At 52.4% G+C, this 25242-nt stretch overlaps 4 protein-coding genes across 6 annotated transcripts; all 4 read left to right on the top strand.

Moving 5' to 3' along the window:
- The first annotated feature begins 731 nt into the window (after positions 1 to 731).
- On the top strand, positions 732 to 8374 carry LOC135288275 (SLAM family member 9-like). Of its 2 annotated transcripts, none has more exons than XM_064401633.1 (6): positions 732 to 991; positions 3345 to 3443; positions 3519 to 3785; positions 4005 to 4031; positions 5266 to 5376; positions 6085 to 8374. In XM_064401633.1, the coding sequence occupies exons 2-6, from the start codon at positions 3350 to 3352 to the stop codon at positions 6261 to 6263; spliced, it is 678 nt and encodes a 225-aa protein (XP_064257703.1). In that variant the 5' UTR covers positions 732 to 991; positions 3345 to 3349; the 3' UTR covers positions 6264 to 8374. The 2 variants fall into 2 exon arrangements, with proteins under 2 accessions (XP_064257703.1, XP_064257704.1); XM_064401634.1 differs by having other exon boundaries at positions 6088 to 8374.
- A 2281-nt stretch (positions 8375 to 10655) lies between these two features.
- On the top strand, positions 10656 to 15662 carry LOC135288274 (T-lymphocyte surface antigen Ly-9-like). Its single transcript, XM_064401632.1, has 5 exons — positions 10656 to 10758; positions 12057 to 12350; positions 12423 to 12689; positions 13484 to 13582; positions 14020 to 15662. The coding sequence occupies exons 1-5, from the start codon at positions 10704 to 10706 to the stop codon at positions 14025 to 14027; spliced, it is 723 nt and encodes a 240-aa protein (XP_064257702.1). The 5' UTR covers positions 10656 to 10703; the 3' UTR covers positions 14028 to 15662.
- A 1971-nt stretch (positions 15663 to 17633) lies between these two features.
- LOC135288090 (SLAM family member 7-like) lies at positions 17634 to 20478 on the top strand. The gene is made up of 4 exons (XM_064401371.1): positions 17634 to 17639; positions 17993 to 18216; positions 19992 to 20089; positions 20162 to 20478. The coding sequence occupies exons 1-4, from the start codon at positions 17634 to 17636 to the stop codon at positions 20476 to 20478; spliced, it is 645 nt and encodes a 214-aa protein (XP_064257441.1).
- Positions 20479 to 20827: 349 nt separating this feature from the next.
- Positions 20828 to 24242, top strand: LOC135288337 (low affinity immunoglobulin gamma Fc region receptor II-like). Of its 2 annotated transcripts, none has more exons than XR_010351505.1 (3): positions 20828 to 20881; positions 21456 to 21554; positions 21944 to 24242. XR_010351505.1 is itself a non-coding variant. In XM_064401692.1 (3 exons), the coding sequence occupies exons 1-3, from the start codon at positions 21425 to 21427 to the stop codon at positions 24072 to 24074; spliced, it is 504 nt and encodes a 167-aa protein (XP_064257762.1). In that variant the 5' UTR covers positions 20947 to 21424; the 3' UTR covers positions 24075 to 24242. The 2 variants fall into 2 exon arrangements, 1 of the variants encoding a protein (XP_064257762.1); XM_064401692.1 differs by lacking the exon at positions 20828 to 20881 and having other exon boundaries at positions 20947 to 21554; positions 22176 to 22430; positions 23956 to 24242.
- The last annotated feature ends 1000 nt before the right edge of the window (positions 24243 to 25242 follow it).

Consider the following 25242-nt stretch of genomic DNA (forward strand, 5'->3'; position numbering starts at 1 on the left):
GCAATGCCCTGTCCCTGTCTGGCGGGGGTTTTGTTGCAGTTTGGTGTTCAGATGTCCTGTGAAAAACACTCTCCTGTGAAAATTGAAGTTTAATAAAGGACAATAGGAGACAAGGACCATGGAGCAAATGTTATTATCTTCGGGGATACCCCTTAAATACCTTTCAATTCCATGAGCCTGTTGCATATCCATTACTATTTTACACACCCCAGGAACTATTTTACGTGGCCCCTCCTTGGGTTTCCCTTTGCAGAGCGTGCATTTTCCGGGCTGTGGTTTCAGTCCATTCTTATCCCCTCCAGTTTTTGGGCCCTGGCCCACGCTGCCTTCACGCGGTGAGTGCTGATAGTCGGCAGATCTGTGCAGGTGTGCTCATCCTGGGTGCATGGGCTGTTTTCCCTCCCAACATTTTAACACCAACACATATCGGCTATTTCACTGTTATGTCTAATCTTAATCAGCAACAGAAATAAAAATTCCATCTTTATAACAAAGTTACTTTAACATCACACATGCAGAATCCATTTTAACACTTGCAAAAAGCCACTAATATGATTCGTATATATAACCCGGACAGCCTGGGTTGGCCGGGATGTGGAGAGAAAGCAGAAAGTTTGTAACCATAACCTACAGCACTCGTACCTACCACCTAGGGTAGTTGGAAAGGCGAAAAGCCTGAGCAGCGGAGGGCGCGGCGTGACGTAAAATCACCTGACCTTGGGAAGAAAAAAAAAAAAAAGTTAAAAAGTGTCCTGCTCCGCTGAGAATTCGGCTTTTTTAGGGAGGGCCTGGAAGAGAACGGCAGGGCGCGTTAAGTCATTCATTCGCAGTCCTCTGCGCTCTTGCCTTCTTCAGTCCTTCGCTGTGTTTTGTCAAAGTTTACCAAACCGTTAAAATTTTAAACAGAGGGTTTGTGGATCTCGTCGCTTCCAGGCACGTCCAAGAAGAGAAGTGTAAGAAGGACCGAAATGGCGCCGCTGGCCCGTGCGAGGTGAGACACCGAGGAGAATCCCCCCCAAACCCGCAGCCAGCCCGGCTCCATCCCCCCGAGCCCCTCTCGCCGCTCCGGCTTTTCCCCGCCATTCCCGAATTTCCCGAATTCCCCGCAATTTCCGGATTCCCGGTAATTCCCGGATCCCCCGCCATTCCCGAATCGCCGCAGCCCCCCCAACCCCCCGATCCCGCTCCCCCTCCTCATCTCGGCTCCCGGCCAGGCCCAGCAGCAGCGCCAGCAGCGCCGGGGGACAGCGGCGACCCCCGGGCGGGGACATCTCGGAGCGGGGACCCCTCGGGTCTGCCAAGAGCCCGGCGGGGACTTCCTCTGCTCCATGCGGCTCCTTTGCTCCTTCCTCTCTTTCCTCTCCTTCTCCCGCCACCCCCTCCACCCTTTACCCCTCTTCTCCCCATTTCCCCACTCCCCTCCCCCATTTCCCCCTCTTTTCCCCCTCCTCTCCCCCATTTCTCCCCTCCCCCCCTTCTCCTTCCCACCTTCCTCCCATCCCGCGGGGCTGGCGAGTGCCTCCCCCTCGGCAGGGAATTCCTCTGCTCCTTCCTCTCCATCTCCCGTCTCCCCCTGGCTCCCTTCTCCCCTCTCCCCTTTCTCAGGCCTCCCCCCCCCACCCTCCTCCTCGCCTCCTTCCCCTCCTTCCCTCCCATCGCGGGATCCCATGTTGAATGGTGAAACTCCACATGGAATGGTGACATTCCATCTAGGGTGGTGACATTCCATCTAGAGTGGTGACATCCTGCCAAGTGTAGTGCCCCCAGTGTGAGGAAGTCCTGGAACTGTTGGAGCGAGTCCAGTGTCCCTTCCCTGCGGCCACAGGGAGTGCTCAGCCTGGAGAAGCCGTGCTGGAGCTGCCCCATCCACCCTGGCAGTGCCCAGACCAGGCTGAACAGGGCTGGGAGCACCCTGGGCCCGTGTGAAATAAATGGGGCAGGAGATCTTTCGCCTTTTTTGATGCCTTTATTAAAAAGAATCAGCTGAGGTGGGGAGAAGCTGAGGGGTTCCGCCCACGCCGCCGTTGCTCCCAGGAGTGGCATGGAGGAGGAGGGTGATGCAGCTGTGTCCGCTGGTCTGCAGGCAGAGCTGGGGCTTCCGTCCTCACGGGAGAGTAGGAAATTCCACTTTTTCAGTCTAACATTCCAGGTCCTCTTTCTAGTTAAGACCTTTTCAGGTTAGGGTGAGAAGTAAAAGGATCTTAGCAGATACTGGGTTAAGTTCCTCATCCTTAGACATCACTTAGGTCTCTTAATTCCATGTTGGCTCGTTGTTTTTAGGGTTTTTTTCCCTGAAACTTTACAATGTCAGGTGAAATGCATTCTCATCTGCATACTAGCTCTGATGTCTCTCCTTCCCCTGCTACCTGTGGGGTCTGGTATCACCCCTGGCAAGCATTAGAGGGGACAATGGCTAATCACCAACCATTAAGAGAAGAACTCTTAACAATAGGCGGCTGCAACATGCAGGTAACCTTAAGTTTAACAGCAATTGGTTCAACTTTTTTTAACTTTGCAACCTTAAAAAAAATTGATAACTTTTTATTCATAACATATGGAAGGTGTGGGGATGTTAGGGCAGCAGAATTAGAGGAGTTTCTCTCCTCTCACTCCCAACCCAAATGATCCCTCATTCCCTGATTTCCACGATTCCCTGATTCTCCTCCAAGGAGCAGCTGCACGTCTGACCAGGAGCTCCTTGTCCTGCTCAGTGACCCTTCCTGACCTTCCCATCCCCAAATCCTTGGTCCCCTTTCCCTCTCAGTTCCCCTCCAGGCTCTGTCCTTGGCACGAGACTCAGGGGGCTCAGCCTGGGGGTGGCCTCGTGCTCTTCCTTCACCCAGGGTCCCTTCCATGAGCCCCCCATGAGCTTTCAAACACCCCCAGCCCGGATGGGCTTCAGTGTCAGGGTTCAGCAGCTTCATCCCTCCCTGATCCCGCCTTGATCCCACCTTGGTCCCATCTTAATTTCTTTCCCCTTTTCATCCCATCTTCAGCCTCCCTTCCTCACACCTCCAGCCCATCTTCAGCCTGCCTTCCATCTCTGCATCCCACGGTTATCCCAGCTTCATCCCACCTCCATCCCTTCATCTCCCCTCCATCCCACCCCCATCTCATGTTCCCTCCCCACTTTCTCTCCCCTGCCAGTGACACCGTGGAGGTGATCGGGGTCCTGGGTGGGACCGTGACTCTCCCCATCCTCAACATAGACGGAAACATTGATGGAAATGCAATAGGCTGGTTTATTGGGAATGAACCCATAGTGACTGTGGACCTTAAGGATCCTTTTCAACCTGTGTTTCATAAACAAGAATTCCAAGAACATTTTGCTGTTTCCGAGACAGGCCACATGCTCAGCATCTCCCAGGTGCGGATGGAGGATGCTGGAATCTATTCTGTAACCATTGGGGATAAAACATTCACCTTCGACCTCCAGGTGTACAGTAGGTGCTTTTAGTGCTGTTTGGGAGGGGGGGGTTACTCTAAAAGAGAGGTTTGTGACAACCCGGTGCCCCCAGGAGAGCTGGCAGAGCCCACGGTGACCTGCGAGGCCCAGAACTGCTCGGACGGGAGATGCAGCTTGTCCCTGCGCTGCTCCACGCCCGGCGCTGGCCTCGGGAACGTCTCCTACACTTGGAGAGTGCGGGATCAGCTATTGGCTGAGGGCCCCATGCTGCTGGTGAATGAATCACTCTCGGATAAGCTGGAGCTTCTGACGTGCACGGCACGGAACCCCGTCAGCACCATGAATGTCACCGTCACCACCCCCATGGTGCTCTGCCCAGGTGAGAGCTGGGGACAGGTAGGGAAAGGTGGGATGGGCTGATCCTGATCCCCTGAGAGCCAGGAAAAGCTGGGATTTTGGGTTGGGATGAGTTGGGATGGGATGGGATGGGAATGGAATGTTGAGGTTGGGCTGGGCTGATCCCACTCTCTGGGGTCCGGCTCTCCCTGGGATGCAGAAGGAAGCTCTGACCCATGTCCCTGTTCTCTCCCCTTGCCAGCAAACACCACGGACCCTCCCAGCCCAGGTAAGATGCCATCCCTGTCCATGTCCATCCGCACTCCTGAGTGAGTGTTTCCAAGTGTCCCCAAATGTCCCCAAGTGTCCCTGAGTGCCAAGGGCAGCTTTTCCACGTCCAGCCAGGAAGGGCGACTGGGGAGCCCGAGCCCAGCACCCTGCAGCTCCTCCCAAAATCCCTTTCCTGGGAATGTCCAGGCTCTTCCCAGAGGTACCAGGACAGCACAAGGAGTGGTGGCCACAAACCCAACCCCCAGAAGTTCCACCTCCGTTTGAGAACCTCTTCCCATGAAGTGTCCCCCTCTGGAGCCAACCCAAACCCACCTGGCCATGTCCCTGTGACCCTGCTCTGGGTGACCCCGTCCTGCCAGTGCTGGGAGATCTCAAGAGTTCATTTCTGACCCAGTAACTGGGGAATTTGGGGATAATGGGATCCTCGTCTGACGGGACTGCCTTGGTCTGTCTGGCCTCGGATGCTGACCAAAGAGCAGCACCTGTGGAGTTTTCTCCCCAGAGACGCTGTTCAGTATCTGCGGTCACAGCTGGGCACGTGGGGACAAGTCCGGGCATGCCCCGAGCTCCAGTGCTTACGGCTGGAGCTTGCTGTTGAGGGGGTCACTCTTCAGGCCTTCCTGAGCTCGAGAAACCTTTCAGGCCAGCTGAAGAAAGGAGCGGGTCCTGATGGAGAGTTTTTAATCCAGAGTTTTTATTTTGGTGGCACGGCCTCTGAATCTTGCAACAACTCCAATGAACTCTCCAACAGAACCCCAACTGTGTGGTCTGCTTGCCCTTTTACCTGGGGACTGGGGCAGGGGAGGGGACCCAGGGAGCACCAACCAGGCACAGGAGGAGGGGGTCTCTGGTGAGAGGGACACCTGGGTGGGCCAATGGCCCCCCAGGGGGTGGAGAGCATCCTTTGAACCTGCCAATCACTCGAGGGTCCCCTTGGAATTTCTGGGTTGATAGACAGTGCCCAGCAGGGGTCAAGGGTGGGGAAAGGAAGGGTGATTGACAGCCCACCTGGGGAAGGAAATTTTAGGGAGAAGCCAAGGGAACTGAGGCAAGCCATGACATCACACCGCAACACTTTTCTTTGTCCAGTGCCGCCTCTGCCCTGCCTTGGAGTGAGATCTCCTGGAATGAGGGATCAGGGTGGGATTTGAGGCCAAATTCCCTCTGCCCCAATGCCAGGAAGAGCCAGGTTTATTTTGGGATGTTGCCTCTGGATCTTCTTCCTTTTCCAGGTGCCCACTCCGGCAGCTGGATCAAGATCTTCAGCATCATAGCTGGGAGTGGAAGTGGGTTGCTTCTTTTGGCTGTATTGTTTTGCTTCATATGGTACTGTAAATCCAAAGGTGAGCATGGAAAACCATCCCTGGAGCCCTTGAGAGCAGGAGGTGGGACCTGGGAGGGGGGACAGAGCCAGGATGGGGCTGATTTGAGGTGGATTTGGGGCAGATTTGGGGTGGATTCAGGGTGGATTTGGGGTTCTCCTGATTCTGCCTCATCTCCCCTCGTGGTTTAACCAATTTTTGTGTTTTTAGTTGTGGGAGAGCCCAGGGGCTTTGGGGTTGGTTCCCTGTGGGGCAGAGCCAATCTGCTGGCGAGGTCTGAGGAGCCAATCTGCTGGCTTGGTTTGCAGATTGACAGCCAGTTAAACCACGGAAAGGAGACGAACACACCTCTGTGGAAAAGCAGATTTAAAAATGAGCAAAGCCCCAGAAAAGCTCTCTTTTTCCTCGGCCCTGGGAACAGGTCACTGACCGGCCCCACATGGCCAGGGTGGCACGGGGCTGGGCTGAGATTCCTGCCACAGCCATGCCGTGCCACCAGGACTGTCCCAATGCCACAAATGAGCAGCCACACGGCCACACCAAGCACCAGGAGCGGCCTCGTGGCCAGCACTGGAGGTGGCCTCAAAATCCGTGTGGCCGGGGCAGCGCCGTGCAGCCGCCGCTATCTCAGCATGGCCTGCCACGGGCTTTGCTTAACCGTTTTTGGGCAGGCATGCTGCAGACAGAACAGCAAAAGCAGTGACAGGAGGTTGGTTTTTTCCTTTTTAGCAGTGCTCTGCATGAAGAAAAGGCACAGGGGCACTGCTGGCAGCCAGCACGACTCACACGGTGCTGCTGCAGACCACATGATGGACAGCGAGAAGCAGGCCGAAGAATCTGATGGAGAGCCTGGAGAAGATCAACCCTTTGGTGCTGTACAACACTACAAAAGCTCTTTCTGTTGCTAAAGCTTGAGAACAAACAAACCTACAAACACTAATTCTCTCCCAGATCAGGAAAAGGAAAGGGTGAAAAAACATAAAGAAAACAACATGGACACTGAGGTCAGTAAGGAAGGAGTCAAATTCTTGTTGGGAGGGGATTGCGGAGATGCCTTAGTCTTGGGCTGAAATTCTTTGTGAGGCTATGGCGAAGATATATTTGATATATCAGCCTTTGTTTTTTCCCTGTAATTCATGGGAGGATGTAACGTTCTAACCACAGCCATGAGCAGAAACATCAGTGTTGAAATAAGCAGACGTTGCAGTAGCTGTGATCCAATGAGAAATTTGAACAGAGAGAGATGATAATGGTGAAAAACCTTGCTCTCTGTTCCCAGAGATGGATTAAAAGAACTTTTGTTTTTATGCTAGAATAGCTCATCCTTAAAAATAACACCCTAGTAAGGTGACATGGCCCGTGAACGCAGCTGAGGGAAGGCTGTGAAAGATGGGAGGCACTTCACGATTGCAGATTTCCAGGCAGCCACGAGTGAACTGTTCCTTGTTGTGGCAGCTGTAGCTTGAAACTGGACAGAAACCCCAATTTTGTGTACTGGTTTTGGTTCGCTAATTGGAGATTTCTCTCTTAATGCACTGAAATTAGTGTTGGCCAATCACTAGGGCCCTGCTATAGTGGCAGGGCAAACCCCATCATGGGAATAATGTGTACTGACTCCCTGATTTCAGAAGGCTGAATGAAATACTTTGTTAAGCTACACTATATTACACTATACTGTATTAATAATGCTATACACTACAAAAACCAGACAGTCATGACACAGCTTTAACTTAATTGGTCAATCAGTCCAAACAATCGTCACCAGAGTCCAATTAAAATCTCAGTAAACAATCTCCATAACAGCTTCCATATGTGCCAAACAACAGGCGCAGCAAGTAGAGATAAGAATTGTTTTCTCTCCCTGAGCTTTCTCACTCCTTTCCTCAGGAAAAATCCTGGGAGAGAGAATTATGTCTCTCTCTGTTCAGAGAATGTGAATACCACATACTGGAATGTAATTACCCTTTTCTTGTTGTGAGATATGATTATGGAATGGCAAAGCAGTCTCAAAACTTGAAAACAGTATTATGAAAAATGTATTACTTATTTATTCTTTATCCTATTATTTTTTTAATATTTATTCCTATTTATATTTTATTATTATTATATTTATTTAACAGTAACTAAAATGAAGGACTACTAAGAATTAAAAGAAAATCTTCAGAAAATTCCTCTTCACCCTACAGCTTTTCTTTGCCTACTGACAATGCAAAGTGACAAAACCTAAAATTTCAGTCAGTTTACTATTTACCTCTAGAATAGTCTTTCTTCATTTCACTTTGGGAGAGTAGTCTGTCTTGTTAATGTTATGGGGACTTCTCCACAACAAAACGGTTCATTCGTGGCTCTCTCCATGAATAGCAGCCACCCAAGGAAATCTGCAGTCATTAAGTTCCTCCCATTTTCCACAAGCTTTTCCCGAGCTGTCAGTTTATGGGGTATTGTCTGAAAGATGAGCTGTTCAAGAGCAAAGGTTCTCTTTATCTTAGGATTTCAGCCTAAAATTAAAGGCATCTCCTCACCTCTCCCATCTGGGTCTCAACTTCCTCTTCACTGACCTTGGTGTCTTCATGTTGCTCCCCTACATGCCAGTATCTGGTCCTTCTTCCCTGACTAGAGGGAGGATGGGAGCACTGAGCGAGTTAATATCTCATGTGGTGTGGATGAGCTTAGCAGCTGGTCTGCAGGCCAGACCACTGAGTTAGCCGAAGAACAAATTGATAAAATACCACTTTATCCATAGCAAGGACGTTAGCACGGTAACCGATAGAATAGACACATAAGGGATATTTGCTGGGAGAGGAGACGTGCATTACTGAGCAGCATTAGGTGCCTTAAAAACTTGTAAACACTTGCCATTTCAGTACCTGACATTAATTTCTTTGTACCAGTAAAATGCAATAAGCTGTTTCTTTCTGAATGTGAAGAACTTTTTGTTTTGATGTAAAGACTTTTTAGGAGTGTAAAACTTCAGAAGAATTTGTAACAATAAAGGAGGTACTGTTACTGTCTTTGACAAGTGTGTGTGTGTGTATGTCGTGTGTCCATCTCAACTGTGACAGCCCAGGGCCTGCAGATGCTCACCTGACCCCGGCCGGGCTCAGTGCTTGTGGGGCCAGAGCTGTGGCTGGGCTGGGGTGGGCCAGGATCTCAGCAGCCAGGCCAGAATGCAGCAGCAGCACGCAAAGTGGCTGATGACTTTCTCCTCTCCTTGCCCACTGGTTACGGATGAACCCCAACGGTGGCAGAATCTTGGCTGAGCCAGTCCAGCCTGGGTCTGCTTCTGGAGCCTGGTGGACCTGGCTTTCCCTGGGCTGGCGATGGGGCAGGGCTTAGGAGCAGCCAGATGTTACAAACTGTAACCACTGCCCAGCCCCGCCTCAGCTCCGCGGCCTGCCCTCCTCTGCCTGGGAGATGGAGGGGTGCTGGTGGTGCCCCATGGCAGGGGCCACCTGCCATGGCCTGTCACCTCTTTACCAACCAAAAATGAGAGATTTCCCATGATTTTTTTGGTTTTTGCATGGGTGTTCCCAGAGGTGTGTCAGCTTTGTCTTTGCATCCCTTCTGTGAGTGCCTCCCATGCAAAACCGCTACACTTGTGGAGAAGTTTCCATGGCATGACACGAGAGACTCCTCTCTGCAAGAGAGCTGAAGAAAGGCTGTTTTGAGTTGGTAAACTGAGTGAAAGTGCCAGGTTTTGTCTCTTTACATTGTCAGTGGGAAAGAAGAGAGTGTGGGAGGGGGGATAAGCATTACAAAGTTTTATTCTGATTTTCTTTCTTTTTTTAAAATTTTTTAACTCAGTGAATAAAGATTTTTTACACCGTTTAAAGTTTGGAGCCTGTTTTGCCCTCCTCCTCCTCCTGATCCGTAACTCACAGCAGGAAATTAGCAAACAGCACCAGTGAGCGCTGGGGTTTGACCAGCACAAAACTCACCCCACAATGGGTGCATTGGCCGGAAACTCAGACTGGCAAACCCAAACCTCTTCACTGAATTGGTGTTTCTGCCTGGTCACGAACTGAAACCTCTACAATTGGAGATATTTTTATGGATTAATGGGACACCCCCCCCCCCCTTTAGACAAGAGATTTTTACAGATATTTGAGATATTTCCATGAAAATTCAAGATATTTCTGTCCCTCAAACCCCTTAAAGCCACCAGGGAGATTTTGGGTTTTTTTTCTGACCCCACATCCAGCCCCCAGTGGGTTTTTAGCTCAAATAAGGCAAATAAACAGAGCTCAGGGGCATTTCCTGCCTTTTGCTTCCTGTTCTGCAGCAAATCAACCCCAAATCAGGTGACAGAGGTGACAAATTCAGCCTCTGGATCAGGTGATGAGGGGACAAAATTCAGACCCAAAATTAGGGTACACGGTGGTGACAAAAATCCACCCCAAAATCAGGGGACCAAATGATGGAAATCAGCCCCAAAACCAGGTGACAGGTGACAAAAGGCTCTGGGTGACCTGAAGCCATGTCCCCTCCCCATCCCAGGTGTCCCCAAAGTAAGGACAGAGCTCCTTGTGCCGTCACCATGGCTGTCAGGGGGAGGTGATGCCACGAGGGATGCAAAAATGATGGAATTTTGAAATATTCTGCATGGGATATAAATATCCTGAGCCATGAGTGTTGCAGCTGGGACAAAGAGCCCAAAAATCAAATATTTACAAATATCAGCAAATGTCCAAACATTCGCAAATATCCAGCTCCTACACAGACACCCCAAAATCCCACCCTGTGCCTGCAGGTGTTTTCAGCCCATTCCATGGGCTGCTTTAGATGGGAGTTTAGGGATCAATCCTTCCCTGGCCCAGGTGGTGCCATGGATTCCCCATCCCTGGGAGTGTCCAGGGCCAGCCTGGACAGGGCTTGGAGCACCCTGGGATAGTGGGAGCTGTCCCTGCCCATGGAATGAGCTTTAAGGTCCTTTCCCACCCAAACCATTCCACAATTTGGGCTCAGCCTCGCTCCTCAGGGATGCCCTGGAGGCTCCAGTCCATGGGCACCAATTCCTGAATCGTGACATTCTCTGGGATGACACTCTCCAGGCTGGTCTCCACAGAGCACCTGATCCATTTGTCACACACAGCCAAGGTGACACTCTTTGTCCCAGTGGCCACCCTCTTCTTTCCTTGGGAATGGAATTGGGGTTTTTTTAAACACCTCAAATTTACATTGAAGTGTGACTTACCTTTGTTTGATGAGTCATTTTTGTCACAAACCACATCTGAAGCCCTCCCCTCACCCAGGCACTAAAAAACCACCCAGGCACTCTTCCTCTTCCTCTTTGTGGCACGCATTTTTGGGTGCTTGGTGCCCCAAATCCTCTCCGTTTCTGGACGCCCATGGATGTGTTTTGGATCCCTCTTCTCGCCACCCTCATGCTCCTCCACCAAACCAGTGAGTGCCAGGTGCTCCTTGTCCCTTGGCACGGAGCCTGTGGGGGGGTTGGGGTGGTTTTGGGGACCTCCAGGAGGGTGGGGATATGTGGAATCAGCTCCACAGGATTGGGCAACCTCCCAGAGATGGGGCAACCAGGGGGAAAGATGCCCTGGGCATGGGAACCCTCGGAAAAGGAGAGATCAGGTGCAGATGTTCTCCAGACATCCTACTCTGCCTTCAGCTCCTGCTCCTCTCCCTGTTGCCTCCTGGTTTTTGGAGGTTTCATCGTGGCGTGTTTTCTGGCTGAAAAGAGGGAAATTGGGCAAGGTTCGGCCCCAGCCCGTCCCCACTCTGAGGGGGTTTTCCACGTGAACCATCCCATGGCTTCATTATTCAGTACATTTCCTGCGAGTTTATCTTCCCCAGCAGCTTTTTCCTTCCTGATGCTCTATTGTTCGTGCCCCAGAGGCTGAGTGAGAGAGAAATTCTGAGCCCAACCTTAGGGCTGAGCCAGGATCAGTTCCCTGTTAGAAAAACTGGGAATAAAAACTCCATTCCCAGTATAAATTGGGTGGCATGGTTATTTGGAAATGGGAAGTTGCAAAAATAACAAAAACAACTGCTTCCTCCTTGAATTGCTGACCCAAGGTAGCGGTGTGGCCCCTGGAGGGAACGGATGGATGCAGAGGGATCTTGGACCTTGTCCTGGGCTGCATCCAAAGGAGTGTGGGAGGGTTCTCATCTCTGGAATGGTGAGACCCCACCTGCAATCACCAGATGCCACCAGTCCTGCTGTCCCCAGTTTAAGAAGGTCATGGAATGGTTAGAGTGAGTCCAGAGGAGTCCACAGATTCAAAGAGGGCCTTCCCTACGGCCACAGGGAGTGCTCAGCCTGGAGACGCCATTCTGGAGCTGCCCCATCCACCCTGGCTGTGTCCAAGGCAAGGCTGTCTCCAACTCCTTGTTCCCCTTTCCCTTTCAGTTCCCCTCCAAGCTCTGTCCTTGGCACAAGACTCAGGGGGCTCAGCCTGGGGGTGGCCTCGTGGTTTTCATTCTCCCAGGGACCCTTCCATGAGCCCCCCATGAGTCTTCAAACACCCCCAGCCCGGATGGGCTTCAGTGTCAGGGTTCTGCAACTTTATCCCACCTTCATCCCACCTTGATCCTAGCTAGATCCCATCTTCAGCTTAACTTCATACCACCTCCAATCCACACTTATCACTTCCTCATTCCAGCTTCATCCCTGTTTCACCCACCTCCATCCCAGCCTTCCATCCCACCCCATCTCATATTCTCTCTTCACTTTCTCTCCCCAGCGAGTGCCAGCGACAACACAGAGGTGATCGGGGTCCTGGGCGGGTCCGTGACCTTCCACAGCCACAACCCAGATGGAAATGTAGCATTCTGGAATTTTGGGAATGAACCCATAGTTACTGTGGTATTTGAGGACCCTCCTCGACTCATATTTTTCAAAGACAAATTCCAAACCCGTTTTGCTGTGTCTGAGAGAGGCCGCGCACTCAGCATTTCCCAGCTGAGGATGGAGGATGCCGGGAGCTACTCTGTAACCATTAATGGAAAAAGATCCACCTTCACCCTCCAGGTGTTCAGTAGGTGCCTTTAGTACTGTTCTGGGAGGGTTTACCCTAAAAGAGAGGTTTGTGACACCCCTGCGCCCACAGGGAGGCTGGCAGAGCTCACGGTGACCTGCGAGGCCCAGAACTGCTCGGACGGGAGATGCAGCTTCTCCCTGCGCTGCTCCGTGCCCGACGCCAGCCTCGGGAACATCTCCTACAGCTGGAGAATGCGGGATCAGCTATTGGCTGAGGGCCCCATGCTGCTGGTGAATGAATCACTCTCAGATAAGCAGGAGATTCTGACATGCGGAGTGCAGAACCCTGTCAGCACCATGAATGTCACCGTCACCACCCCCATGGTGCTCTGCCCAGGTGAGAGCCGGGGACAGGTGGGGAAAGGTGGGATGGGCTGATCCTGATCCCCTGAGAGCAGGAAAAGCTGGCATTTTGGGTTGGGATGGGAATGGAATGTTGAGGTTGGGCTGGGCTGATCCCACTCTCTGGGGTCTGGCTCTCCCTGGGATGCAGAAGGAAGCTCTGACCCCTGTCCCTGTTCTCTCCCCTTGCCAGCAAAAAACACTCACCCGCCCAGCCCAGGAAAGCTGCCATCCCTGTCCATGTCCATCCTCACTCCTGAGTGAGTGTCCCCAAGTGTCCCTGAGTGCCAAGGGCAGCTTTTCCACGTCCAGCCAGGAAGGGCGACTGGGGAGCCCGAGCCCAGCACCCTCCAGCTCCTCCCAAAATCCCTTTCCTGGGAATGTCCAGGCTCTTCCCAGCGGTACCAGGACAGCACAAGGAGTGGTGGCCACAAACCCAACCCCAAGAAGTTCCACCTCTGTGTGAGAACGTCTTCCCATGGAGTGTCCCCCTCAGGAGCCACCCCAAACCCACCTGGCCATGTCCCTGTGTCCCCTGCTCTGGGTTACCCCATCCTGCCAACACTGGGAGATCGCCGGAATTCCTTTCTGACCCAACAACTGGGGAATTTGGGAATTCTGGGATCCTCGTCCTTATCTAGTGCTTGTCCAGGCTCTGTGCTGGCTTGGAGTGAGATCTCCTGGAATGAGGGATCAGGGTGGGATTTGAGGCCAAATTCCCTTTGCCCCAATGTCAGGAAGAGCCAGGTTTATTTTGGGAGTTGCCCCTGGATCTTCTTTCTTTTCCAGGTGCCAACTCCGGCAGCTGGATCAGGATCGGCGTCGTAGCCGGGGTTGAAATCGCGTTGCTGTTATCGATTTACCTCGTGTTCTACTGCAAATCCAAAGGTGAGTGTGGAAAACCATCCTTAGAGCCCAGGAAAACCATCCCAGGAGGTGGGACCTGGGAGGGGGGACAGAGCCAGGATGGGGCTGATTTGGGATGGATTTGAGGTAGATTTGTGGTGGATTTGGGGCAGATTTGGGGCTGATTTGGGGCATATTCAGGGCGGATTTAGGGTTTTCCTGATTCTGTCTCATCTCCCACCGTGGTTTAACCAATTGTGGGGTTTTTAGTTGGAGAAGAGCCCAGGGGCTTTGGGGTTGGTTCCCTGTGGGGTGGAGCCAATCCGCTGGTGAGGTCTGAGGAGCCAATCATCTGGCTTGGTTTGCAGATTGACAGCCAGTTAAACCAGTGAATGGAGATGAACATGCCTCTGTGGAAAAGCAGATTTAAAAATGAGCAAAGCCCAAGAAAAGCTCTCTTTCCTCTGCCGTGGGAACAGGTCACTGACCGGCCCCACGTGGCCAGGCTGGGCTGAGATTCCTGCCACAGCCGGGCCGTGCCACCAGGACTGTCCCAACACCGTGAGTGAGCAGCCACGCGGCCGTGACAAGTGCCAGGAGTGGCCTCGTGGCCAGCACTGGAGATGGCCCCAAAACCCAGATCGACCACAAGGCCGAGACTGTCCAGCCAAAATCCTCATGGCCGAGGCAGCTCTCGCAATGAACTTTGTTTGCTTCACGGAAATTAAAAGCCAGGAAAGAGCTGTTTCTTGTGGAGAAGTCTCCATGGCATGGCAAGAGAGACTGCTCTCCACAAGAGAGCTGAAGACAGGCTGTTTTGAGTTGGTAAACTGACTGAAAGTGCCAGGTTTTGTCTCTTTACATTGTCAGTGGGAAAGAAAAGAGCGTGGGGGATAAGCATTCAAAGGTTTATTCTGATTTTATTTTTATTTTTATTTTAGCTCAGTCAATTAATATTTTTTTATACCCTTTAAAGTTTGGAGCCTGTTTTGCCCTCCACTTCCTGATCCGTATGTCACAGCAGGAAATGAGCAAACAACTCCAGTGAGCGCTGGGGTTTGACCAGCACTAAACCCACCTCAAAATTGGTGTGTTGGCCGGAAACTCAGACTGGCAAACCCAAACCTATTCACACCCTTCACCAAGAAAAAAAAAATAAAAGGATTCCAAATTTTCCAAACCCTAAAAACCCCACAAAATTGCCACCCCCACCCATCCCGCCTGACCAATCCCAAATCCATCCCTTCTGGAGTTTTCCATCCCCAAATCTTCACTCCAAGGCAGAGCTGAGCATTGAATCTTTGGATGGGGGGGGGATCCCAAATTTCTGGCTATTTTTATTCCATCAATCCCAGTGGCCACTGGAGTTTCCAGGAGAATTCCAAAGGGACGGGAATTCCAGGGTTTTAAAGGTGCTGGTGGTCAGCAGGATTTGGGAAGCCCAAGCACCTGTAACCCCCGTTATCCTGCAAAGAAATGGGTGGTATTTGGGGCATTTTGGGGATTTTTTGATCCCAAAAAACCCTTGTGGATTCTCCATTACCTCCAAGCAGTCAGTCGAGACCAAAGCTCGGTCCAGCCTCTTCCTCTTGATGGAGGAAGGCTGTGGGGAAAAGGGGAAAAATTCCCATTGGGAAAAGTGGGATGACAATCCCAGAACCTCAGGGGACATGGATTTGGTGTCCCCATGGCTTGGGGACGCTTCAGGGCAGCCTCACCCTGTGGCCGAACTGGACCGTGGAGTAAATGGTGAAATTCTCGGGCTCCTCCCGGTGCCTGGGGTGCTCCTGCCAGGGAAAAAGGGTCGGGATGCACAAACAATGGGAAATTTTGGGATAAAAAATGGATTAAAAATGGTGCCAGCCTGGGAATCAGCTGGGATCCCATGGGAATGACCCTACCAGTGTCCTGGGAGTGACCACGGCGTAGATGGTGGCTCCTTCCTGGGTGGCCTCCCCCATCCCGACCTGGGGACACAAAAAATGCCTGGAATGGTTAAAAGGATCAACTTTGGTTTCCTGAAATACTCACACAGAGGGAATTTCCCCATGGGAAGCCTGGTCAGGCCTGGAAACTGCCCAAGGTTTGGGTTCCTGGTCCTGGAAGTGTCCAAGGGATGACCAGACCCTGAGTGACCAGGCTGGGGTCAGCCACAGGGTGGACTCCATGACCTTGGAGGGCTTTTCTGATCCCAAAATTCCCAGATTTTAGGTGGGAAGGGACATTCCAGGCACTCATGGGGTCCTGGCAGGGTTTCTTCTCTCCCACCTCGGCATAGACAGTCAGCTCTGAGCGTCCCGGGGGGGTGCTGTGGGTCTCTGTGGGGCCAGAATTCCCAAATTTGGGTTCCAAGGGATGGTTTGGGGTCAAACCCCCAAAATTTGTGATCCTGCCCCCATATTCTGGACAAACCTTCCTGAGAATTCTTCCTCCTCTTCCTCCACCAGCAGCAGCTGCCCACCAAGAGCAGGGTCAGCCCCACGCCCACAGCCACGGCCACAGCCAGCAGTGTCCAGTGGCTGAAATTCTCTGCAATTTCTGGAAAAGGATCCCAGAATCCAGGAATTGAGCTGGGATTTAAGGTCCCTTCCCACCCAAAACATTCCAGGATTCCTTGAATCTCTAAAATTATATTTTTTGCCTATATCAAATAAAAAAAATATAAATAACACTGGATTAAAGATAGATAAATAAGTTTATGTTTTCTATAAACTTATATAAATGGATATATATATAATATATATAATGTATTATATATAGTAATATATGTACATAAATTAATTTCCATATGTAAATAATTATGGATTTAAGAAATAGTAATAAGTAAATAATTATAAATAATAAATAATAATAATTTTATATGTAAACAAACACATACTTAAGTGGTTTTAGTGCGGGAAACACTTTTTTCCCACTTATAAACTCCAAAACTTTAAATCCTGGTCCCCATCCCAGTGGATCCCTCCCAGCCCCCCAAAATCCCGGGATCCACGGGAAGATCACCTGGGCAGGTGAGCCGAGTGTGGGCTGCGCTCCACCCCGCAGGTTGCTGATGTTGCAGAGGCAGATTTGGGGTTCGGTGCCCTTGGGGAGCCTCCGGATCAGCCGGGAGGGGATCCCCGGGATCTGCTGTGGCATCTGCTCCAGGATCTGCCCCAGGATCTGCTCTGGGATCTTCTCCAGGCTCTCCTCTGGGATCCACCCTGGGATCTGCTCCGGGATCTGCCCCAGGATCTGCTCCGGGATGTGCTCCGGGATCTGCTCCGGGATCTGCTCCAGGATCTCCACCGGGATCCGCCCTGGGATCTGCTCCAGTATATGCTCCTGGATCTTCTCTGGGATCTCCCCTGGGGGATGCCCGGGACTGGCCCAGCTGTAGGAGACGTTCCCGGGGCTGGAGCAGAGCAGGGTCAGGGTGCACCAGCCCCGATCCCGCTGCAGGATTTGGGATTTCGGCTCTGGCAGTGGGATGGGGTGAGAGGGGACAGTGAGGATGAGAGGGGACAGGGGACGGGGGACGAGGGACAGGACAGATGAAAGGAACGTCCTGGCTGTGCTGGAGGAATTCCAGTGGGATCCTGGAGCTGTGGGAAAAGGGAGAGATGCTCTGGATGCATCTGGAGCTGGGAATGGTGGCGGATCCATGGGAATGGCCATTCCCACACCTGTGGAACCAGGACAGACCATTCCCACACCTATGGAACCAGCAATGGTCATTCCCACACCTGTGGATCTGGGAATGGTCGTTCCAAGGTGTGCCCAAAAGATGCCCCAGGCACCCTTAGATACTCCAGGGTCAATCCATCTCCCAAATCCTGCAGTTTCCCTGCTCCCCACAGCTCAAAATTACTGCTTTTAGGAAAAAAAAGACCCTGGCTCACCACCTGCTGCCTCAAAATCCTGGGAAACAAATGGGGTTGTGCACTTTCCAACCCCAGGAAGTTCAGCTGTTCAGCTGGAGAGAAGAAGTTCTGGGGTGACCTCGCTGTGGCCTTGCAGGACCTGAAGGGTCTTCAGGAAAAATGGAAGGAGAATTTTCCCAAGGGAGAAATGTTCAGAAAAGGGGAAGTGGAGTCAGGGGGACAGGGGGGGAATGTGGGTGGGATTTTGGGTTGGAATTGTTCCCTGTGAGTGTCTCAGGTGATTCCATGGATTTCCCACCCTTGGAAGTGCCCAAAGCCAGGCTGGAAACACTTGGGATAGGGCAAGGTCCCTGCCCATGGAACTGGGATTTTTTGGGATTTAAGGTTCCTTTCCATTCCAAACCATTCCAGGCTCACGGAGCACTGAGCCATTTGTCACACATGGCCATGGTGACACGTTGTCCCAGCAGCCACCCTCATCTTTCCTTGGGAACGGGGTTGGTTTTTTGTAAACACCTCGAGTTTCCTCCTTTTTCCTTGAAAACAGAATGGTTTGGGTTTTTTTAAACACCTCAAATTTCTGTGTGAGAGTGAATTGCCCCTCCTTGATGCGTCATTTTCGTCACAAACCACATCCAAAGCCCTCCCCTCTACCTTGACCCTGAAAAGCCACAAAGACACTTCTTCCTTGTTCTTCCTCTTTCTGGTGCTCATTTTTGTGTGCTGGTGCCCCAAATCCTCTCCGTTCCTGGACACCCATGGACATGTTTTGGATCCCTCTTCTCACCATCCTCACACTCCTCCACCAAACCAGTGAGTGCCAGGTGCTCCTTGTCCCCTGGGAAGGAGATTTGGGGCTGTTTTTAGGGTTGAGGGATGAGTGGGAGCACCAGAGAAGCTCCATGGGGTGGATTTGTGCCCAGTGTTGGGATCCAGGGCTGCCATGGAGCTCCTGCAGCCATGGAAAGCTGCTACTAGAGTGCTGGTGTCCATCTGGTGTCCATATCTGGTGTCCATCTCTGGTGTCCATCTCTGGTGTCCATCCCTGGTGTCCATGTGGTGTCCATCTCTAGCTCAGCCTCTGCTCCAGATGCTCTCCAGACCTCCTGCTCTGCCTTCAGCTCCTGCTCCTCTCCCCATTGCCCTCTGGTTTTTGGAGGTTTCATCCTGGGGTGTTTTCTGGCTGAAAAGAGGGGAATTGGGCAAAGTTCAGCCCCAGCCCATCCCCACAGCCTCTGAGCGGGTTTTTCATGTGAACCATGCCATGGCTTCATTATTCAGTATGTTTCCTGCAAGTTTGTCTTCCCCAGCAGCTTTTTCCTTCCTGATGCTCCATTGTCCGTGCCACAGAGGTGCGTGAGGCTGAGGGAGCCAGAAATTCCGAGCCCAGCCTTGGGGCTGAGCCAGGATCAGTTCCCTGTTAGAAAAACTGGGAAGAAAAATTCCATTCCCAGTCTAGACCAGGTGGCATGGTTAAGTGAAAATGGGAAGTTGCAAAAATAACAAAAACAACTGCTTCCTCCTGGAATTGGTGACCCAAGGTAGTGGTGTGGCCACTGGAGGGAAAGGATGGATGGAGAGGGATCTTGGACCTTGTCCTGGGCTGCATCCAAAGGAGTGTGGGAGGGTTCTCATCTCTGGAATGGTGAGATCCCACCTGGAATGGAGACATCCCACCTGGAATCACCAGATCCCACTAGGTCTGGCTTATTCTCTGGGTTCAGCAACTTCATCCCACCCTGATCCCATCTTGGTCCCACCTTGATCCCAGCTTTTCATCCCACCTCCATTTCCCCTTTTCATCCCTCCTCCAGCCCACCTCCATCCCACCTTGATCCCACCTTCACTCCTCCTTCATCCCAGCTTCATCTTGTCTCCATCCCACCTTCCTGCCCCCTTCAACTGATCTCCATCTCACCTCCATCCCACCCTGAGCCCACCTCCATCCTACATTCCCCCCTCCTCCATCCCACCCTCATCTCATGTTCCCACTCTGCTTTCTCTCCCCAGTGAGTGCCAGTGACAGCAAGGAGGTGATCGGGGCCCTGGGCGGGTCTTTGACCTTCCACAGCCACAACACAGATGGAAATGCAGCATTCTGGAATTTTGGGAATGTGTGGCAGAGAGAATAGGGACAGGCGATCGAAGATTTCAGGCTGTCACGGAAACCTGATAGGGCCTCCCTCACCTGATTCCCCAGAGATAAGAGATAGCCGCAGGACAAAAGGCCAAGAATGTAATCCCCCCAAGAATGTTGTAACTAACACGGCCTCTGCCCAGTCCCCTTACTAACCATATAAGGTAAAAGTCAGACCCCGAAGGTAGGGGAAGGACCAAGGGTATATATACCGAGGAGAAAACCAATAAAGGGCCTTTGGACCGTCTATCACATTGATGTCTGCGTGTCCTTAGCCCGAGCGGCCAAAAGCATTGGGCCGTCGTGCTGCGTTTCCTTGGAACCAGGTCGTTACGCCTTGCCTGCAAGGCAACAGGAATGATCACATAGTGAGTGTGGCATTTGAGGACCCTCCTAGACCCCTATTTTCTAAAGACAAATTCAAAACCCATTTTGCTCTCTCTGAGAACAGCCGCGCGCTCAGCATCTCCCAGCTGAGGATGGAGGATGCCGGGACCTACTCTGTAACCATTGATACAAAAAGATCCACTTTCACCCTTCAGCTGTTCGGTATGTGCCTTTAGTGCTGTTTTGGGGAGTTCTGAAATAAAAGAGAGGTTTCTGACATCCCGGTGCCCCCAGGAGAGCTGGCAGAGCCCATGGTGACCTGCGAGGCCCAGAACTGCTCGGACGGGAGCTGCAGCTTCTCCCTGCGCTGCTCCACGCCCGGCGCCAGCCTCAGGAACGTCTCCTACAGCTGGAGGGTGCGGGATCAGCCGTGGGATGGGGACTCCGTGGTGCTGCGGGTGAACGAATCATCCCGGGAGGAGCCGGAGACGTTGACGTGCATGGCATGGAACCCCGTCAGCAGCAGGAGCTTCACCGTCACCATCCCCGGGGTGCTCTGCTCAGGTGAGAGCTGGGGACAGGTGGGGAAAGGTGGGATGGACCGATCCTGATCCCCTGAGAAACGTGGGAATGTTGGGGTTGGGATGGGCTGGTCCTGATTCCCTGAGAAACACGGGAATTTTGGGATTTGGGGTTGGGTTGGGTGGGATGGGATGGGATGGGATGGGATGGGATGGGAATGTTGAGGTTGGGATGGGCTGATCTCGGTTCCTGTGAGAGATATGGAAAGGGGGAGGGAAAGGTGGGATGGGCTGATCCTGCTCCTCTGAGAGTCAGGAAAAGCTGGGATTTGGGGATGGAATTTGTGGTAGGGATGGGATGGGAATGTTGGGGTTGGGCTGGGCTGATCCCACTCTCCAGGCACCAGCTCTCCATGGGATGCAGAGGGAAGCTCTGACCCCTGTCCCTGTTCTCTCCCCTTGCCAGCAAAAAACACCCACCCTCCGAGCCCAGGTAAGCTGCCACCCCTGTCCATGTCCATCCTCACTCCTGAGTGAGTGTTCCCAAATGTCCCCAAGTGTCCCCGAGTGCCCAGGGCAGCTTTTCCACGTCCAGCCAGGAAGGGCGACTGGGGAGCCCGAGCCCAGCACCCTCCAGCTCCTCCCAAAATCCCTTTCCTGGGAATGTCCAGGCTCTTCCCAGCGGTACCAGGACAGCACAAGGAGTGGTGGCCACAAACCCAACCCCAAGAAGTTCCACCTCTGTGTGAGAACGTCTTCCCATGGAGTGTCCCCCTCAGGAGCCACCCCAAACCCACCTGGCCGTGTCCCTGTGTCCCCTGCTCTGGGTGACCCCGTCCTGCCAGTGCTGGGAGATCTCCAGAGTTCCTTTCTGACCCAATAACCAGGGAATTTGGGAATTCTGGGATCCTCATCCTTGTCCAGTGCTGCCTCTGTGCTGGCTTGGAGTGAGATCTCCTGGAATGAGGGATCAGGGTGGGATTTGAGGCCAAATTGCCTCTGCCCCAATGTCAGGAAGAGCCAGGTTTATTTTGGGATGTTGCCTCTGGACCTTCTTCCTTTTCCAGATGCCCACTCCGGCAGCTGGATCAGGATCGGCGTCGTAGCTGGGGTTGAAATCGTGTTGCTGTTATCGATTTACCTCGTGTTCTACTGCAAATCCAAAGGTGAGCATGGAAAACTATGCCTGGAGCCCAGGAAAACCATCCCAGGAGTTGGGACCTGGCAGGGGGGACAGAGCCAGGATGGGGCTGATTTGGGGTGGATTTGGGGCAGATTTGGGGCTGATTTGGGGCATATTCAGGGTGGATTTGGGGTTTTCCTGATTCTGTCTCATCTCCCCTCGTGGTTTAACCAATTTTTGTGTTTTTAGTTGTGGGAGAGCCCAGGGGCTTTGGGGTTGGTTCCCTGTGGGGCGGAGCCAATCATCTGGCTCGGTTTGCAGATTGACAGCCAGTTAAACCAGTGAAAGGAGCTGAACACGCCTCTGTGAAAAAGCAGATTTAAAAATGAACAAAACCCAAGAAAAGCTCTCTTTCCTCTGCCCTGGGAACAGGTCACTGACTGGCCCCACGTGGCCAGGCTGGGCTGAGATTTCAGCCACAGCCGGGCCGTGCCACCAGGACTGTCCCTACACTGTGAGCAGCCACGTGGCCTCGACCAACCTGTGCCCTGCACACAGGGCATCCCAGTGCATCCCAGTGCACCCAGATGTCTCTGGTGCCATTGGAACCCACCTTGGACATGTGCCGAACCGTTCGGTGTGATGACACCCTCCTGTCCCACAGATGAGCTGGTTCTGCAGGTGCCAGCACGGACACTGCTGGAGGGGGACACGGTGACACTGTACTGCCAGGGCCGGTGGAACAGCACAGTCACCAAGGTGCAATTTTACTGGGATGAGAATAATCTGACGGGGTCCATCAATGTGACTGAGCTGTCCCTGTCCCCTCTGCAGCTGAACCACAGTGGCTGCTACAGTTGCAGGGACTTGGTGGAATCCTTTATTTCACGTTCAGCAGCAGTGACAGTGACAATGCATGGTGAGCATCCCCTTCAGCTGGAACTCCAATCTCCTGATGCTCCAAACCACTTCCCAGTGGACTCAGAGGCACAGTCCTCACCTCCCCTCTCCTTCCCTGAGCTCTTCACAGTGCCAGTGCGGGAGGCTCCCCCCAAGCTCACCATGGTGTCTGCCCATGCCTCTCATCTGCCTCAGCACCCCCAGCCACATGTGGCCCCAAGCCCCCATCCTGCACATGTTCTACCGGGACGGGCAGGTGGTGGGGGGCCCACAGAGGTTCCCGCAGCTGCTGGTGCCCGCCATGAGGGTCTCCCACTCGGGAAATTACAGCTGCGAGGTGCGCTCTGAGGTGGGTGCTGTGTGGAAGAGCAGCGCCCGGCTCTGCGTCACGGTGTGCAGTGAGTGTGGGGATGGGCATGGGGAGCCCCCACAGCCTCCTTGGGTCTCCCGCCTGGGCACCTCCATGTCCCCCTGACACCTTTCTTCTGTCCTTCCATCACTCTGCTTATCCCCTTGCCCCTCTGTGGTGTGACCCCAACCGTGACATCCCCCATCATACCCATCCCCCCCATCTATATTCCCCCACACCAGCTGCCAGCCTCTCCCTGTGGCCTCAGCCCTGTCTGTGCCCTGCAGTGCCTGTGGCAAATGCCACCATCACCCCCGGTCCCCTCTCACACCAGGTGTGTGCGGGTGACCCCGTGACCCTGCGCTGCTCGGTGCAGGTGGGCTCAGCCACTGTCACCTTCACCTGGCTGCACAACGGGCAGGAGGTGTTCCGGGGTCCCATCCTGGTGCTTAGGGACATCGATGTGGGACATTCGGGCACCTACCAGTGCGTGGCCACCAACCAGCTGGGACAGGACGGGCACCGTGTGTTCTGGGCACTCAACCCAGAGCTGGCACTCGGGGTGTTATCTGGCTCAGCCTGGGTCACAGGTGGGGTCACACAGGGTTGCCGGACTGTTCAGGTCCCCCTGTGGTTCAGGGTGATCCCAGTGTGTCCTCTGTCCCCAGCAGTGGCTGTCAATGTAGGCAGGACCCTCCATTTCCTGGTCCTGCTCCTGGCTGTCATCAAGGGCTGTCACTGGTGGCATTGCCAGGGTGGGTGACACTGGGGGGGGATGGGGGTCCTGGAGTGAGCGGAAGCCCCCAGAGTGGGAGCAGAGATCAGGGATCTGCTGGAAATTGGGGTGCAGTGGGGATTTGGGGGTCCCAGGAGTGGTTGGAAATGCCGAGGTCCCTGGAAGTTTCAGGGGTCCCAGGGTCCCCTCAGTCACTCCTTCCCCTTTTCCTTGCTTCAACCAGGAAGACCCAGGACAGATGAGTGAGGGGTTCTGGCTGGAACTCCCCTTTCCCCCTCCCCAGACACCACCCAGACCCCCTCTTTATCCCCACAGGACCCCAGTGGAGGAGGGGGCAGTGGTGGACCCCCATGTCATGGGCATCAAGTGGGCAGAGAGAGAATTTGGGGGGGGACAGGGACACGTCACCCACGGGTGTCACCCCCCCACCCAGGTCCCCATAACCGGTGTCATTCTCAGGTCCCCAGTGGATGTCCCCCAGCCCTGCCCCACCTCAGGATCCACAAGTGACCAATGTGGAGCTGTCGGCACCCTACAAGGGACAGTGGGACTCCCGTGACTACGATGGCATGCTGTGACATTGGGGACACTGGAGGGCATTGATTCCCCTCAGGACTCTCTTCTTCCACTTCACAGCCCCCCACAGGGCTCCTCCTTCCTTCTCCCAGTGCTGAGGGAGCACATGACATTTTACCCTCTTATTGTACCCAAAATGCAGCTTTTTGATTAAACTGTATAAGAAACAAGGCTCACTCTTTAATATTTGTAAATGGTTAAGGTCAGTAAAAAGGCCAGTAAACAGCATGCTGGGTGCCTGGCAACTTCCAGAGGCCCACAGTAAACTACAACAATTTTTCTTACATAGCTTTTCATTGTATTGGTTAAATACATACTCAGGAGCATTATACATACTCAAACGTTCTTTCCAGTTTACGTGTTCTGGGAATTCTTTTGCTTGGTTTGACCCTTGAGTCATTTTCATGAAGTACATACCATATTGCAGATTAGATTTGTATATATACAAGGCCCCCCTGTTCTGTGGTTTGACAGTTCCTGATAACCGAAGAGTCAGTGGTAAAATCCTCTTTGCATTCTTTTTTCCATGTTTATTTACTTGGTACTTTTCAATATGTTCCTATACAGATGAGATACTCCACCCGTACATTAAATCAACATTAACTATTTCACAAAATTATCAGAGGTATTCTCACCATTATCACTTAGTTACACAAATAAAGGCATTAGCTACTTCTGCAACAGTTAATGTTATAATACACAGCACATATACTCTATCTTGATATTTTGGGAAAGCCTAAACTACAATATATTTATCACGCTAAAATATATATTCTACACAGGGATTAGTGTAAAAAGGCTGTCAAACTGTAATGTATTAAAAGCACTTAAAAAGAGATTACAAATGGTATTATATCAAAAGAATTTGGAAAAACCATTATAATAGCGAAAGCCAATGACTAGATAGTTATTCATAACAGGGGAAGATGTATGGAAGGGTTTATTTGACATCTCCTTATCCTGCCTTGGTTTTGTCAGCAATAAATTCAATTAATATCTCTAATTCGGAGGCAGTTTTGCCCGTGACAGGATATGATGAGTGATCTCTCCTGGTCCTTGTCTCAACCCAGGAACCATTTGTTCAAATTTCTCTCCCCATCCAGATATGGAGAGAAGTGAGAGATTGGCTGTGGTGTGTGTGGGGCAGCCAGCCACTTTCCATCCACAGCA

This window comes from Passer domesticus, chromosome 32 (assembly GCF_036417665.1).
Source record: "Passer domesticus isolate bPasDom1 chromosome 32, bPasDom1.hap1, whole genome shotgun sequence".
Taxonomy (NCBI): domain Eukaryota; kingdom Metazoa; phylum Chordata; class Aves; order Passeriformes; family Passeridae; genus Passer; species Passer domesticus.